The following is a 17,250-nucleotide window of genomic DNA, read 5'->3' as shown; positions in this document are numbered from 1 at the left end:
TTGGGTTTTTTTAAGATTTTATTTATTTATTTGACAGAGAGACAGCCAGCGAGAGAGGGAACACAAGCAGGGGGAGTGGGAGAGGAAAAAGCAGGCTCCCAGTGGAGGAGCCCAATGTGGGGCTCGATCCCAGGACTCTGGGATCACGCCCTGAGCCAAAGGCAGACGCTTAACAACTGAGCCACCCAGGCACCCTGGAAAATGGTTTAAAACCTGAGGGTGGGGTTGAGGGGATGCCTGCCAGAACATCCCATGATGCGCATTTTAATAAATATTCTTTTCATGCCTTGGAGTTTTGGTTAACACAGGGAAGTTGTGAGTCCCGGTCGTGCCCTCCAACAGGTGTTTGGAGCCACCACGTGAGAGCCGATCTTCATCCTGTGGTGATCAGCTCACCTGCGAGAGAGCAGACCTTGCCTTTAGAGAACTGTGAGATTGCATCAATCTCCCAGGGGAGAATGCTCCCAGGCCGTAGCTCTAAACCTTCAACATCAGACGGGTGCTACCACAGCAGGTGCTCGGTGAGCATTTGATGGGTGGAAGAAGGGCAAGGAGGAAAGAGGAGAAGTCAAGAGAGGAGGCATATGTTAATTTCAGCCTAAAGATTTAGCTCGGTTTTTACCAGTCACTTGGGTTATANGCCCTGGAAAATGGTTTAAAACCCGAGGGTGGGGTTGAGGGGATGCCTGCCAGAACATCCCATGATGTGCATTTTAATAAATATTTTTTTCATGCCTTGGAGTTTTGGTTAACACTGGGAAGTTGTGAGTCCCGGTCGTGCCCTCCAACAGGTGTTCAGAGCGACCACGTGAGAGCCGATCTTCAGCCTGTGGTGATCAGCTCACCTGCGAGACAGCAGACCTTGCCTTTAGAGAACTGTGAGATTGCATCAATCTCCCAGGGGAGAATGCTCCCAGGCCGTAGCTCTAAACCTTCAACATCAGACGGGTGCTACCACAGCGGGTGCTCGGTGAGCATTTGATGGGTGGAAGAAGGGCAAGGAGGAAAGAGGAGAAGTCAAGAGAGGAGGCATATGTTAATTTCAGCCTAAAGATTTAGCTCGGTTTTTACCAGTCACTTGGGTTATAAAATGATCTCAATACACATACATTTGCTTTAAGCGGTGTTCCTTGCTGGTGGAATGTCCAATGCAAACAGCTTCCAAGATGTGTTCCGGGGCACCAAATGTGTCTGCTTGCCGTGTCACTGGAAGTCGGTTAAATATTTGGAGACATCTAACAGAAATCATTTGGATCATGGGAGAAAGAGCTGCTTTATACTGTCATCAAATATTTATCAAAAGCTCAGTTATAAGGACTTTTTGAAATGAACTGAGCTCTTGTAAAGACTGAGCATAATTTTTTTCCAGGACTTACTAAGCCCAAATGAGTTATCGACATTGGATTTAAACCCCACTCCCAGAATTCCGTCTCTCCATTCATCACTGGGGTCACGTAAACCTCCAGCTTAAGCCCATGGCATGAAAACACACCGGGTAACAATGTATCGGGGAGGGAAGCTCGTTGGCTGTGCCGTGGTTCGGTAGGAAGCAAACCATCCCCCCCCACCCCACCCCCGTGGCAAATCTGTCCTCCTTGCTGGGACAGTTGTGATACCAGTGACACAGGATTCTGCCTGTTGATTTCACAGTCCATGCTTCCTGTCCAGGAGAAGGTGTTTCCAGACGAGTGCATGAACCTTCAGATCACCCCTTCCCCAGGGTCATGAGACAAGAAATATTAGGGAGCTCGATAGAAGAGCAATGCTAACTTAAGAAATGACTCTGCATTTTCGCCGACATTAGCTGATAGTCTGTCATTCCGGAAAGCTGTTTAAATTGCTTGGATTTCTCGCACAATTTGAAGTTGAGAATTTACAGCAACGGTAACGTTCCGTTGGTCTTTCTCTCGAATGATAGAATGTATGTGAAGAGAGAGAACATTCTCTCTGAACCGGAAACGCAGTGTCTCTGCTCTGCCCAGGTTTGTATTACTGGGCACAGTGGTCTCTGGCGGGGGAGATGTTTTGCCCCCCAGGGGACACTGGGCAATGTCTGGAGACATTTTTGGTTGTCACTCCGGAAGGCGGCCGCTACTGGCATATGTGGGCCGAGGCCAGGACACCACTCAGCATCCTGCAGGGCACAGGACGGCCCCAGGACGGGGAATGAGCCGGCCCAGGGGTCAGCAGTGCCCACGTCAGGAGACTTGCCTAGTGCTACTCTTCCTGACTACTGTCCCTTAAACACTGTGGATTCATGGAATAACTCTGTTGCCATTTCCCTTTTCTCCTTTGGCCTTGGTTTTCCCCACCTCACTGTCACCTCGAATCTGCTGGGTATGTTCACGTTCTCCACCGTCCTGCTCCCTCACCCCTACTGAGAGCCTCAGAGCTGGTTTTTATCTTCGCCCTGGGTGGAGGATGCTCCCCTCCCCGCTCATCAGGGGAGAACCTTCTAGAGAGCTCTCTCCATGTCTGACTGAGCTCCTCTGTGGCCCAGCGGGATTGAACACTTGTCCCGGAAGTCACAGTGTGAGCTCCACAAAGGCCCGCCTCTCCTGCTCTTCTCTCAAAGGTTCCCGGTGTCCTTACTGGTTCCCTCTTCTCTCCCCCAGCTGGCTGAGGCCAATCCCCCAGTACATGCTTGAATATTCTGTGTGTTCTTCTTCCCTTGGGCCCTCTCCCTCTTTTTTTTTTTTTCTTAAGTTATGATGTGTCTTTTTTTTTTTAAGAGTTTATTTATTTATTTGACAGAGAGAGGCAGCGAGAGAGGGAACACAAGCAGGGGGAGTGGGAGAGGCAGAAGCAGGCTTCCCGCTGAGCAGGGAGCCCAATGCGGGGCTCGATCCCAGAACGCTGGGATCGTGACCTGAGCCAAAGGCAGACGCCCAGTGACTGAGCCACCCAGGCGCCCTAGACCCTCTCCCTCTTCAGTGGGTGTGTGAATGGCTCATCCTGGGCATATGCCCCCCCAGTGAGCATCAGTTGGCTTTGACCTCCCGTCAAAGCTTGACGATGCTCTCTGTTCCACCTAGACATCTCCTCTTGGTCACCGACAGGCCATCTAAGAGCAGTCTCTCAATTACCAGGTATCAGGTGTTTCTCCTGGGCCACACTTGCGTGTTGTGGTGGCACACGTTAATAGAACAGAGTCTCTGCCCTGGGGGAGCTCACAGACTAGTGAGGGAGAGGAAGGACCGCAGGGATTCTAGTGCTGAGACGGACACCGGAACCACAAGCCCCAGTTGTGTGGGCAGGCCGACCGGGCTGGGCTGGGACTGCCTGTCACCCCACATCCTGGTGCACCCGCTCTTTAAGTGTCAGGGCAGCGGGAACCTTCAGGACATGGAAACACATTTTATGAAGTATATACATATACTAATAAAAAATCTGTGTTTCAAATATAACCAAAAATAGAAATTTTAGAAAGATGATCTTCAAAAGGAATTACAAATATATAATAGGTGTTACAAATTCATAGTAAGTGTAAATTAGTAATAGAAATATAAGTATAAATTAGGAGTAAATAGGAATAGAAATCCCCACTTACCTTCACTGGAAACCTTGACCTTGTCCTTTCCTTCAGCTCTACCTGTATGATGGTTATTCTTCAAGGGATGATAAATCACCCAGGGACAGTGAAAGCAGGACATGTCGCCCCCTGTAGTAGTTGGCTAGGGCTCTGTTGTAACAGCACCGCAGCCCGGGGGCTTCAACAGCAGAAATCTATGGTCTCTCGGTTCTGGAGACTGGAGGTCTCAGGTTGAGGTGCTGATGGGTTGGTTTCTTCTGAGGCCTCTGTCCTTGCTGTGTAGACGCCGTCTTCCCGTGTCTCTGTGGTCTTCTCCATGTGTCTGTGTCTTAATCTCCTCTTTTCATAAGGACACTAGTCATATTGGATGAGTCATACTAATGACCCAATTTAATCCTAATCCCCCTTCAATGATGGAGGTAAGAATCTCCAAATACAAATTCTGAGGTATTGAAGGTTATGAATTTGGGGGGACACAGAACACCCCTCCCTATCAGGGCAAAAGGAAGATGTGGTATTTCCAGAACCGGGGTGAGCTGTGGAGGATGTGGAGTGGGGAAGAGGAGGAATGGACCCCAACCCTCTTCCCTGCACCCCCTGACCCTCCCTGGACCCTCCCCCTGGTCAGTCCAACAGGAAGCTGAGCCCAGCGGAGACAGGGGGAGATGGGTGTGAGGGGCAAGCGGAGAACCCTCCTCACAGCATCTTCTGTCGGCAGCGTCTGTCTGGGTGTCTGTGTCTTCGAGTGTCTCAGGTGTCCCCACGGCTACAAACATGAATTAGGGCACAAGGCCTCCTTGGGATGAGGGGTAATCCTCCCAGAACGTCCACTGCGGCTGTAGCCTCAAGCATTCTTCCTGACTGGAGCCTCGTGACTCGGGGACCATGTTTCCGCTCACCGTGTCTGTTCTGTGTTCAGGAGCCGGAGAGGCAGTACATGCACATTGGCACCATGGTGGAGTTTGCCTTTGCACTGGTGGCGAAGCTGGACGCCATCAACAAGCACTCCTTCAACGACTTCAAGCTGCGAGTGGGTACGTGGTGGAGAGGGACCGTGCAGGTGTGGGGAAGGCACGGCGCGAGGGACGGCTCGCTGCAGGTGTCCGGGGAGAGCCATGCCAGTGTGTCTTGAGGGCAAGAGGACTGGATTTTGCGGGGAGCAGGCTCAGGGAAGTGAGGAGCCCCTGAGACACTTTTGTACAAATTAGAAAACAAAATACCTTTTGGTTGGACCCAGGCTGTGAGCACTGTGTTTAGGACTGTGAGCTGGATTTCAGTCCCACTGCCTCATCCTTCCGGCCGGGGTCCCTCTGCAAGCCGTGTGCACGGCCTTGAGCCATCCTGAGGAGCTCACGCACGCCATCGACTGTGAACCACTCCGCTACTCTAAGGACTCCTGCCAATGAAATCAGCACCTGCCATGGGCCGGGAGATGCATCCAACTTTGGAGATCCAAAAATGTAAAAAATATATATTATGTATATTTTTTAAGGCATCTTAGAATTGTTGAAATAGTCTCACACCTCTGGGGGTCACAGCCTCCAAGAACCCTAAACATATGTCCCAGGTTCTAAAATAGACATAGTTTTTCTGATTGAAGGTTCAAGTCTAACAGGAAAGGTCAACTTTCTTTAAAATTATTTCTTTAAAATTCTTTAAAATACTTTTAAAAATTCTCCCTAAATTTCTTTTATTTTTTTTTTAAATTGAGGGTTTAGGTTATTCACATTTAATGTAATTATTGATATAGTTGAATTTAAGTCTTTCAGTATTTTCCTTTTTTTATAATAATTTTTTATTATGTTATGTTAGTCACCATACAGTACATCCCTAGTTTTGAATGTAAAGTTCCATGATTCATTACTTGCGTATAACACCCAGTGCACCATGCAATACGTGCCCTCCTAATACCCATCACCGGCCTAAATTTCTTTTAAAAATTTCCAGTAACTTCTTCCCTAAAGTGGACTCATGAGCATGTTTCATGCTTACTTGCCTTTTACAAATGTCTGTAAACACAGAAAGTGTGCTTTAAACCCCAGCTGAGCACGCAGCTGTCTGGCCATTCATGGTAGGTAGGACCTTCTTCGACGATTTGATGTTCCTCTTGGTAACACATTTTGCTTCTCCTGAAAGCAAGTCCATATAAGAGTAGTTCTTGTAATAAGTTCCATCTGAATGGCTTTTCACTTATTTTGCATACAGATTTCCACTTAAAAAAAAAATCCCAATATTTAGAGCAATTTTCTTCCTTTGCTCTGCCTACGTTCTGAATTGTAAAACCCGGAAATATTGTACATGTCTGGAGCTGCAGGTGGCCTCTTTGCTGCTTGTGTATGCTGTAATTGTTGGTGTCGGACACCTTTTCCTTCATACGTTCTCACCTCCAGGCACAGCGGGCCTCACAGATGAGGGCGCTCACTACCTTCTCCAAAAGTGAGAAGGGCCAGGCAGGTGGGGGCGGCCCCACAGCCCGCTGACCACATCAGATGTGGAGGTCCCCTTGACTCCAGAGCCTCTTGATTGTTTTGACAGCTTAGACAATGAGCTTCGTAAACTTTCAAACTACTCTCATTAAAAAAAAAAAAAAATCTGTTACCTGGCGGCATGACCCGCTCTGTTGAAAAGCATATACAGACCCAAACAGCACTGCCCTTCACTGCAAGGTGAGATGGGGACAGCCGTTCCCTGGTCACCTGTGTTACATCCAAAAAAAGCAGTTTTCTTGGTCTGGACCATAACCGTATTTTCCAAATTAATGTGAGTAATTAAATAGACCCTCTTCAATAGGGGTTTATGGAGTCCTTATTTTACACTGATTATTGAGTATACTGCTAGTTATAGTGTCACCCTGCACACTGGCTCTTAGGTTCCTAAGGAAGCCTAAGTTCAGTGTTTCACCGGCCTCTGGGGCTGCCTTTCCCCACCCCTGGGCCTCGCTCACGGGCGGCTTCCTGGCTGCACTCCGGTGCATAGTGCCATCCAGTGGCAATTCACGGTAGGAACTCGGGAGAGTAATATTTCAAAAAAAAAAAAAAAAAAGGCAAATAATAAGAGCTGAATTCACTCCTAGCGTCCTTTTCTGCGGGTCAAGCTGCAGAATCAGTCGGTTAGCAGGAATCAAAATTCAAGCACATTTCTGCACTAAGTAGAGATTGAGCCTGTGCCAGGAATCATCAGCCCAGACTCTCCCCTCGCCTCCCCTCCCCCCAGGCACTGACCAAGCAGGACTCAGCAGCCCCAGAAAAGTTGATGGCAGAGGGGTTCAAGAGCACCAGCCAGCAGCTGGAATAAAGCAGAGTGTGAGCTTTGTTGAATACTCAGCAAAAGCAAAGCAGAACTTCTTGCTCACCTCTTGCGTAATTTCAAAGATTTTGTGGAACAGTGTTCTTACTGTGTTTCCTGCCTAGCTCTCCATTGCAAAGAGGCAGCTTGGCCTTAGATCTGTAGCAAACCGTAGCGTGCCAAGCAGTTCGGGAGTGGGAAATGGGATCACTCAGAAACACCCTCCTTAACCAATACAAGGTGACTCTTGCAGTAAGGAGGGGTCCTAGAGCCAGGAGAAAACGTAGGGGGCATAATTAACCAATGTTGTCATTTCTATTTCTATGTCTGTGGTCCTCCCCCACACCACTCCCAGAATACCTGGGGGTCTGCCTCTTTGAACTGAAATGCTGGGACAAGGACTCATGCTACTGGTGCACGGGGTTGGGGAGGAGTCCGGGCCACTGTGACTAGAGAAGTTGATCAGACTTCCAAGGCTTCTGCTCCTGGGGGCAGATGCCATCCCCATGTCTCAGGCAGTATGGACATGCGCCCGGAGCTCAAGTGTCTGCACGTAATAACCACAGGTTTATAATCGCAGTTACTAACGGAGGGGGCAGTCAGAGCCACCGTCGCCTCTGTCTGGGGTGCCCGATTATCTGGGAAGTCACACGGGCAGGCCGGGATAGCAAGAAATCTGTCCTGCCAGTGAGGTTTCAGCCAGCTGGGCTGAAGAGTGACAGCTCGTTCCTGGGTTTCTCCAGCAACCTTTTGGTGGCTGTCCCTGGGGAATCACAGTTGGTGACGACACTTACACCAGAAGTGGGCCGTCCTCAGTCTGATGGATGCAGAGCTGTAAAGAGCCCAGCTTCAAGGGGGCCAAGAACCCAAGCAACACAGTCTGAGAGACCACTTGTCTGGAGACCCTCTTTGGGTCGCACCTGCCCACCAGGGGCCGGCCTGTCTACCCAAAGATCCCTCCAAATGCGACCCTCCTCCAGTCTTATCAGTTGTAGCTTCTTGTGTCAGAGAATGTCCTCAAATCTGAATCTATATTGCCCATGCTAACATTTGCTGTTGTTTTAATGCCGACCTGGGTGGACTCTGTCACGAGCACAGCGCACGTTAAGGGAGTCCTTTGGCAGGTGGTTTAGCAATGGAGATCAACAGCACAAACACATTCCTCTGGAATTCAGGAAACTTGCCATTGGGACGTTAGGAAGGCAACAGCCCTCAAGGTGGGAAGAGCCTTGTGCACGGGACACTTGTGGCAGAGATTGGAGGGCAGCGTCCTTACAAGCAGGGGCCGTGGAACCACCGGCCTCTGCCATCTACTGCCTGTCTGATGGCGCCGTCCTCAGCTTCCTCGCCTGAAACTGGAAGTGACGGTGACAGTATCCACCCCATCTGTGGCTGCTGTGAGAACCACAGGAGTTCTTACATATAAAGCACATAGAACAGTGCCTGGCGGGTGGAGAACACAGCACTGGTGTGGTTGGTGGCAGCGGCGTGTTCGGCAAGACGGCAGCAGGAACCCACAAGTCTGGCAGCTGCTGGTCAATGCTCTCAGTGTAGCTACTTAAACCTGAAAGACGAAGATTTCAAAATTAACATTAGCGACACAACTATGGGAAACACAGTGCTCATCTCTTGTCTAAGATTAAATAGCAACACAGGGAACTATTATGGTTAGCTTTTGAGAAGCATAACCAACCTTATGTTATTATGGAATAATAACAATATATGGGCACATGAGCCAGAATCAAGGTTAAGAAGGAAAAACAATAATTTTTCTTTGCTTTAGAATCCCGTGGGTTGGGCTAATGTTTGTTTAATGACGATGATTCAGAAATATCCTTGTAAAGCTCTTCTGTTTAAGACGGTTGCTGTGCCTTGAATCTCGTTCACCCAGTTCTGATGTGTCGCAGGTATTAACCACGGACCTGTGATAGCCGGTGTGATTGGAGCTCAGAAACCGCAGTATGATATCTGGGGCAACACTGTAAACGTGGCCAGCAGGATGGACAGCACCGGCGTGCTGGACAAGATACAGGTAATTCAGTGTGCGTTGTCAGTATCAGCCAGTTCTGTCCTCTCGGAAACCATAAGTAAGTGTAATAATAATGATAATGATATATTAAAACGAGAACCTTGAAAGTTACTTAGATCTTGAGAAAACCTTGAAACACATTAACATTGATAGAAGTCCTTTTTTATTGGGGAAATGTTAATTCATTTCTGCACTCACTATTAGCAATAATTTAGAAATGTAATAATATAAAGATTATTGCCTTTGCAAAAGTCAACGATTGCAACAACCAACATGGCAGTCAGATACCTGAGCATGAAGTTAGGGCAGGACTCTTGTCTCCTCTGCCGTCTCCGGGCCCCACACCTTGAAAGGTACTTTGTTGGGGAGAGGGATAGTATTACCAACACCAGATATAACCCCCGGACTTCCCGTCCCGGAGGCAGAACCTGGGAGGAGATGGAAGAGAGCCACTGGGGAAAAACAAGGGGTAGGATTCCGGGTGATGTGTCAGAGCAGTGCCAAATCGGACCAGCACGGGCTTTGGATATAGAATGATGGGAAAGCGCTCGAATCCACCCAAGGGAGGACGCTTAAGCATGGTGCCAGACACCTAGAAGGAGAGACTGACTTCTCCTAATGAGAAGAGTGTGTGCACATGTGTGTCTCTGCAGAGCTTTCTATTTGCCTCGCCCTCAAAAAGCAGTGGTTCCACATTTCACTCCAGCTTTGTTATATTCTGGAAGATAAATTCCAGCCAAATGGCAAATTTGTATGAAAACCATTGGACACCAGTAATAGGATTTTTTCTTTTTGGGGGTGTCCATTACAGAAGATTCCGTAAGTCCCTGTTCTGTGTGCCTTGGCTTGACCAGTGTCCTCAGGTAACCGTGCCTGCTAACATTATGGTAGAGATTTAGAGTTCTCTATTGACTTCTGTAGGAGACCCCAGCTCTGATGTCATCAAGAGTGGGCTTTTCATTAAACTTCTCCTCACTTGCCTTTCACACTCCCTGCCTCATTCATTCAAGAGGATTCCATTTCTGTGAGCTTCCTATAGCATATCCTTAATTTTTATATGGAACGGGACCAACATTACTTCTAAGTGTTCATCTTTTTCCAGCCAGATGATTAGTCAGCGTTGCTGAAACTGAGTAACTGAGCAACAGAGAGAGGGTAGAGATGGCAAGTGACGTGGGGAGGAGAACAGGCAGGGCTTCCCAACCAAACTGCGTTGCCAGGGAAAAGAGCCAAGTGGCTGTGCTCATGAGAGCCAGTCCAGACGAAGCTCCCACAGAAATGGGGCTGAGTGGTGGTCACTGTCTGTGGAGATGGCCTGCTTGCCTCCCACAAGGCATGGTCTGCCATGTTGGCAGCCTAGTTGCACCATGCCCTGATGGCATCATGGCCTCTAAGCCTTCCTGCACGCATGTCACCGGCAGCTCCCCCTGCCCAGGGATGTTCCGGCAATCATGGACCACTTGGTGTCCTCTGTTTGGTGCGGGGAGAGGGTATTCCTATCAAGGACACCCGTTCCCACCTGTAGGCCAAGCTGGGCCCCCTCCACGCGCCTGGAACATTCAGAAGACGAATGGTGGCTTTAACATGCTTCACGACTCTCCAAGTGGTTTTCAAGTACTTGGGATAAGTATCAAAAACAATTTAAGAGAGGCTGGTGGGGGAGAGTGCTCCCTCCTGGAGCTCGTAAATCCCCTCCAGATCAATGCTTCAGATGAGCCTGAGCTCTTGTGTGTCTCCAGGAGGATATGGGGCGTCGTAAAGCTCCGGGTGATGCAGTGCTGAGCAGCCCCCTGGATGCTCTCTGCGCGCTCGGAGCCCGGGGGAGACGACACGGGTTCTGGCTGTCCGGAGAGCAGCTCGTCTGCAGCTCCGTGGGTGCTCACGGGCACGGCGACTGGGAGGTCGTGCCCAGCAGACTCCTTCCCTGAGGGCGCGGTGCTCCCTCCGCCTCCGGGAGCTTCGCGTTTCCTCTTAGTGCAAGAAAAGGAATGAGATGCCAGGAAAAATAAATGGTGCTGAGATCATCACAAAGCTTCTCCCGGGCCTGATGGACGGGTTCTTTTGATTAGAGAGCATTCCACGCCCACCGTGCGTTCTCGCCTGGAAGCCAAAGAGCAGCGGAGAGTCCACCCGTCACCCAGCCAAGCTTCCCCTGGACTCAGAGGAGTACAGGCTGGTGCTCCTCCGGGAGACGGCTCCCTCCTCCTCGCGTCACAGCAATTGTGTGGTTGCGTTACAGTTTCCAACAGATAGCTCACAAATGCTGGGGGCGGTGCTCCACGTACAATGAACCCGCAAGGCTCCAAAAGATGTGTTTGTTCTCTGTGCAAGGTCAGAAGTCAGAAGCCTGCAGGATTCCCTAATTCTGATGACCCCTGAGAACTTGGATCGTGAGGATATATCTGTAGTCTGGGTTTCTTGGCTTCATCCATATTCTTCCAGTTCTTATCCAGGATGCAAAGTCCGTCCTGGGCTTCTGGCTTCACCTGTCCTCCCCCAGGACTTGGACGCAACCCTAGGGGAGGGGAGGATGTGAACATCTGGCACTTGTGTCCCCCTTTCCTAGCTCTGGTCATAAGGGTCCCAGGGATCCATGCATTTTCCCGTGTGCTAGGGGCTGGCCATTGGGTTATATTACAGGAAGATGGAGTGATTTTTCTAGCTTGTTCCACCAGCCTGTCCAGCACGCATGTGTCACCTGCACGCCTGAGGTGGCTGGGGACCCCCCCCATTCCATGTCCATTTCCTCAGACGAAGTGGAAGGAAATCCAATGCGATTCTGCACTAAGGGTCCTTGCCCCACGGGGCAGTGGCAGGAATCACCCGTCCCGTCCCATCGACAAGCTGCAAAGGAGGGGCCCAGCCCTGTTAGCATTTCTTGTCAATTCAGTGAAGGGAGGAAACTTCCAAGACCTGACCCAGTGCATCTTGCCCAGGCTAAGGCTAGTGTGGACCCCTAGTGTCCTTTCAGTTTTATTCTCAACCATTCAACGTGAAGTGCGTGGCCATTTGCAGGAACCCTCGGTCTTCCCAGGATGTCTTCTCCCACCCGTATTAAAATCTATTATTCACATTTATGATTTCGTGAAAGGACATTGGTGACAATTTGTAAAGATCATCCAGAATCCTACCACTCCAGCATATTCTGTTTTACTTTCTTTTCCCAGGTCTCTTATATGTGAATACGTGGTCTTCATATAGTTGAAATCATACCGTGAGTCCAGGCTTCATGCTTCCTTTGGGGTGAAACGAATCTCCTTATTTCACAGTCACATTCTCGATATGGTCAGGACAGCGTCATGGTTCACTTCTCCCTGAAGATCACGTGACTTTTAGGTGGTTTATGGTCTGTCACTATCACAGCATGAAACTACACATTGTCCTTAAAAAGCTCTTCTGCTCTATTCTTTTTCCTCCCATTGTCTCAGGGGTAGAATGAATGGGTCAAAGAACATGAGTGTCTTTTGGCTCCTGATCTTTGTGGTCAGGTGACCCCCCAGAGGCCGTGTGGCCTAGACACTGACCGCTTCTTGTCTGTCATGTGCTTCTAGGTCACCGAGGAGACCAGCCTCATCCTCCAGACCCTGGGGTACACGTGCACGTGTCGAGGAATAATCAATGTGAAAGGCAAGGGGGAGCTGAAGACGTACTTTGTGAACACAGAAATGTCAAGGTCCCTTTCCCAGAGCAACTTGGCATCCTGAAGAGTTGCCTTCACTTGGGCAAGAAGACTGTATTTTCAGGAAGGTACAACGCACTTTTTGACTGCAACCTTTGTCCCTCTTTTTTGATGTGCGTGCTCTGTTCTGTCCTATGGAGCCTTTCAGACTTGTTCCTATGACCCTGGTGGCATATCGTTTGGTGTCTGACGTGTGCCAAGATCGCTCTGCCACTTGCACTGTGCTTACTCCGAAGCAGAAGGAAAAGGAGTGTGTGTTATAGGAGAAACGCGTTCAACGAACTCACAAAGATGACAGACGTGAAATAAACAAAAATTCTTAAGGCAATAAAACTAGGGGGTGTATATTATCTTCCGGTGCATGTTCTTTTCTGGAAAATATGGTAGCTCGCCAACCGCATCCGCTAGTCTGATATTAAAACACACAGTATTTGTGAATAAGTTGATTTCTGTCACCCCACATGGGATTTGACTGTGTTCACCCACGTGTCTCATCGCCAGTGGCTGTCCACGGGCCCCAGCGGGATCCGTGGTCCTGTCGCCTTGCTGTGTCGTGTCTCGTGCCATCCATCACCAGGATTAGTTCTCACAACCTAGAACCAGTTTTGTACCAAACGCGTCTGATGTTTTGATGCCATTGTCTTTTGTAAGGTTGATTCATTAAAAGTTTTATGTACTTTGGTTTAGAGTCTGTATCCTTACCCTCCCCCCACCCCCCGTTCTTCCCTCTCCTGCGGGCTCCGCTCCAGACCTGGGATTTGTTTTCCCTTCTGCTGTTTGACGGTTGTTGCAGAAAGAGCTCCCCGGAAGCCAAGGTTGACATATCCTTGAGTAATTCCGATCAGGACGGAGTCTGTGATGCACATACTCGGTGTTGCCACCCTGGGAATGCGCCGTGTGTACGTGGCCTGGTTTTCACTTTGGCATCTCTAGAGAACATTTTCCGGGAAAAAATGTTTTAATAACGAGAGGACCCTCCACCAGCAGCAGCACCCTCTCTGCCCGTGTTCTCTGGTCTGCCGTCATGCTTTGGTAGAGCCATCAGCCGCAGGCTGCAGGAGAACAATTTGGCACTGACTGTGTACATCAGCAGCCGCCACAATAGTTGGAACCCACCGGGAGAAGCTGCCAGGCCCCGTAAGATGCCTGTTATGTCTGAGGAGACTTAAGGGGGCACAGAGCCAATGTTACGCGTTCTTGAAGAGAGAAGACTTGGGAAATTTTGTTCATGTGAATCCAACTCTAGAGTTTTGGGGCTTTTCTTTTGCATAAAGAAATCGTACTTTGCCAAAGGGTGGAAAATAGAGCAATCATGCGTAATCTGATGTTTAGAAGCAAAGCTTTAGATGCCAGCCCGGTTGGGCACGCCCGGCTTCTCTTCCCAGTTCAGGGCAGGCGTCTGTGAGACACGGAGGACCCCGATCTGTCAGGAACACCTTGTTCCTGGGAACTCAGACCCGGGGCACAAGCCCTCGTTTGATTCCTGACTGATCGTTTATGGGCTGTGTGACTTTGAACGTATCTCTTAATTTCTCTTAGGGGTATTTCCTCATTGATAGCTTATGGGATCAGGTCTGAGAGAAAGAGCTAATGACTGTGAGAGAGCCTGGCAGCCACCCAGGCTTTCTCTTGCCAGAGCCTCTGTGCCAGGATTTTGACTCAGATTCGGGTAATAGCACTTCTCGAAACTAGTGACTGGCCTCCATCACCCAAGTGGGACTACAGCATGACTTGGTCCATCGTCTGCCTCAGTCAGGAATTTTTTGATCCTATAGTCACATCTCAGCATTGGCCTTGATTCACCTAATTCTCATAAAGGTGATGGAAGGAGGAGAGGGAGTGTAAGGGCCTCTGTCTTCGCTCTAACGGAGATCCAGAGTTTCAGTGACTTCAGACTGGCCTTCTGTATTGTTTGTAACCACGGTCGGCAGCTGTACCCCATGGGTGCTTCCTCCCTTAGAGTCTGCAGGACCCATCTGCTTTACGTCACCTCCCTTTAGCGGACACCCACGGTTGAGTGATTGGCCAGGCACGCTGAACCATGGCTCTCGGCCTGCACTAAGGATGTGCTGAATTCGGTGAAAAGAACTCAAAAGGAGACTTGTTTTTTCCCAAAACTGTATTGCCGGGCTAACCAAACAAGGGACTTTTTAAAGTGATCAAAGTCTTTATCAGGGTACACCTTGCAAAGGTCTGCGCACACACGGATCGTTCAAAGTATGGTCCCCACCCAGCGGCGGTGGTGCCCCCTGGGGACCTGCACGTTTCCGGGCCCCAACCCTCACCCGCCAAGTCAGAAGTCCTGGCGGTGGGGCCCAGCACGTGCTCTGTGTTTAGGTAACACTTTCTTTGGGTGACTCCAGTCCCCAGTCTGAGCGCCCCCTGTGCTTTCCAAATGAGAAAACGGGTGCAGAGAGGTCCAGGGGCTTGTTCAGAGCTTCCCAGTGATCAGTGACTAAGACGAGCCTAGAATGCAAAGCAGCCTGCCCCCTAAATCTTAAAGTGTGCGTCCCGGTCAAGGCTTCATTGCTCTGGGGCTACAGACATTCGGGGCAGCAAACCAGGCAGACGGGAGGGCTGGCAGTTCACAGCACCGGCCCGGCAGCCCAGCGACCTTGGTAGCCAGCTCCTCAATGCTCTCCTTAACCTTCAAGTTTTGCAGAAAGCCCTCTCAGGAAAATGCCTTGAGTGTGGTCCCATTAAACCTGCAGTATTTCCTACCTTTGTTAAGTCTGCATTGTCTCGAATCATCCACCCTCCTCCTTTTCCCCATCGTAATGCTTTCCTGAGGACGGCAACCACTCTGCCTTCTAAGGATTGACTAACCCTGGAGATTGGATACGTTGAAACAAATTCTTTTAATACGCTTCTCTTTTATAAGGTGACTGGGCATTCATTGGCTTTAAGTTGTAGAAGTGGAGATGCCAACGGAAATACATTTAATTTCCCCCGATGCCTTTCAAAACCTTGTCCAGTACACGGCCTGCTCTTTGAAAGTAGAAGGTTAAGGGAGTAGGATCTGACTTAAAGTAACTGAAAATAATTTAGTTTGACATAGATTTATTGTAGTCACAGTCAGATGAAGGCATTTCTTAGAGATGCCTTGTCTTGCTTAGTAGTCAAAACTGAAGAAAAAGTAATTTATAAAAATTTCCTTATTTCCAAACTTAATATATTTTTTATTATATTATTATAATATAGCTTAAGGTACCCAAAGGCATCCCAAACAAACTACTGCTGTGTGTTTGGGAGGAAAAATAATAAAAGGCACCCACAAGTGAAAATAAAAAATTTCAAAAGAATAAAGAAATATATAGGGGTCACTAGGCCTTGAAATTGTCAACAATTCAGTGTCATATGTGCTTAGAGATTCAAAACAATAAAACCAGCCATGGGGGAATCAGGAATAAAATTAATTAGATTACCTGCCCATTAACCACTAAGCTGTGGGAAATTTAATTGCAATAGGTGAGGGATGATTTCCTTCAAGAGACCCACCCATTCGTTAAATCACCGCCGATATCTTAATACTTGAATAAGTTTCAAATTATCTCCACAATAAACATTTCCAACTTGGGTTAGAAGCAGGTGTTTCCGAAGTGAAAACTATTCACGTGAACAGTCCTAGCCCCTCGTGTGCCTGCGTTCAGACCACTGATTCCCACACACACTCCTCACGGTTTGGGATTCCCACTTTGAAGAGGAGGAAAGGTGGGCTCCAATCCGTGAAATGGTGGGCTCTGTACCCATGCCGCTGGGAAAGCCAGGGGTCAGAATTTAACCCAAGTCCCTTGAACACCAAAGCCCAATCTCTTCCCATGACGTGTGCAAGGAGGGAAGGCGGCATTGCTGGCCATAGAGGGCGCCCATCCCTACTACGGTTTTGTCCTCAACTGTGCAAACTTCTGATACTCACAGCTCAGTGTTCTGGGGCGGGCGGAACGTTGCAGTATCTAGAGCCCAATTATTCCGAAAGGAGATCTCATTATATCTCCTCCTGGAGGAAGGGAAACTCAGTCAGCGGTGCTTTCCACAGCTGGTGAGAAAGGGTGTGCATGCCCCTCCTGGGAGCGTCCCCTGGGGTCTGGCGAACCAGAGAAACAGTGAACAGAGTCACCAGACTGCTGTCAAGTGGGAACACTTTCCTTTTATTCAAGTGCTCACAGTGGATCAGTCTCTGGCATCATTTCAGCTGACGCGGTCCCACGAGACGTTCGTCATATTAAAGGCCTTTGGCCAGGGTCTTCACCACGGCCACATGAGGGAAGTGGGCTTCGAGGCCCGTCCCCCACCATCCAGGCGAAAGCGGCTTCAGGCCTGCTCCCTGATCCCAGTGAAGGGTGGGGAGGGGCGCGTAAGGCCCGGCACTGCCCGTCTGTGCCACCCCGCGGTCCAGGCCACAGCGGCACCGTCAGGCTGGAGAAATGTGCCCAAAGCCAGGCGTCTTGATGCTGGGGATGTCGTTCTTCCTGTAGAAGTCAGCCTTCACATGGTTGGCACGGCCGTGGTCCCGGTTCAGGGGCTCCACGGGCTGGTGTATGCGCCTCCCATAGACCGAGGACATCAGCACCCCCACGGGCCGCTGGCGCTCCTGTCCAGGGTCGCCAGAACACGCGGTCAGCTCACATCTCCCTGGTCACAAGACCTACCTTGTGTTCTGGAGCTGTCTCTGCCCGGCCCACCTGCACACCTGCAACTTGCTCCCTCGGGCTTAGTGCCGGGGGG

General features: G+C 49.6%; 1 protein-coding gene across 1 annotated transcript in view; it reads left to right on the top strand.

The window, feature by feature from the left end:
• The window catches only part of ADCY2 (adenylate cyclase 2), a 396,485-nt gene extending 383,284 nt beyond the window's left edge, over nucleotides 1-13,201 (top strand). Inside the window, exons 22-24 of the mRNA XM_034657099.1 lie at nucleotides 4,452-4,566; nucleotides 8,725-8,849; nucleotides 12,398-13,201. Of these exons, the coding sequence (XP_034512990.1) occupies nucleotides 4,452-4,566; nucleotides 8,725-8,849; nucleotides 12,398-12,550 (393 nt within the window). The 3' untranslated portion in view covers nucleotides 12,551-13,201. The remainder of the gene's footprint in view (nucleotides 1-4,451; nucleotides 4,567-8,724; nucleotides 8,850-12,397) is intronic.
• Nucleotides 13,202-17,250: the final 4,049 nt, after the last annotated feature.

Source organism: Ailuropoda melanoleuca, chromosome 3, assembly GCF_002007445.2.
Source record: "Ailuropoda melanoleuca isolate Jingjing chromosome 3, ASM200744v2, whole genome shotgun sequence".
In the NCBI taxonomy this organism is placed as follows: domain Eukaryota; kingdom Metazoa; phylum Chordata; class Mammalia; order Carnivora; family Ursidae; genus Ailuropoda; species Ailuropoda melanoleuca.
This window is presented reverse-complemented; position numbering and strand designations above follow the sequence as displayed.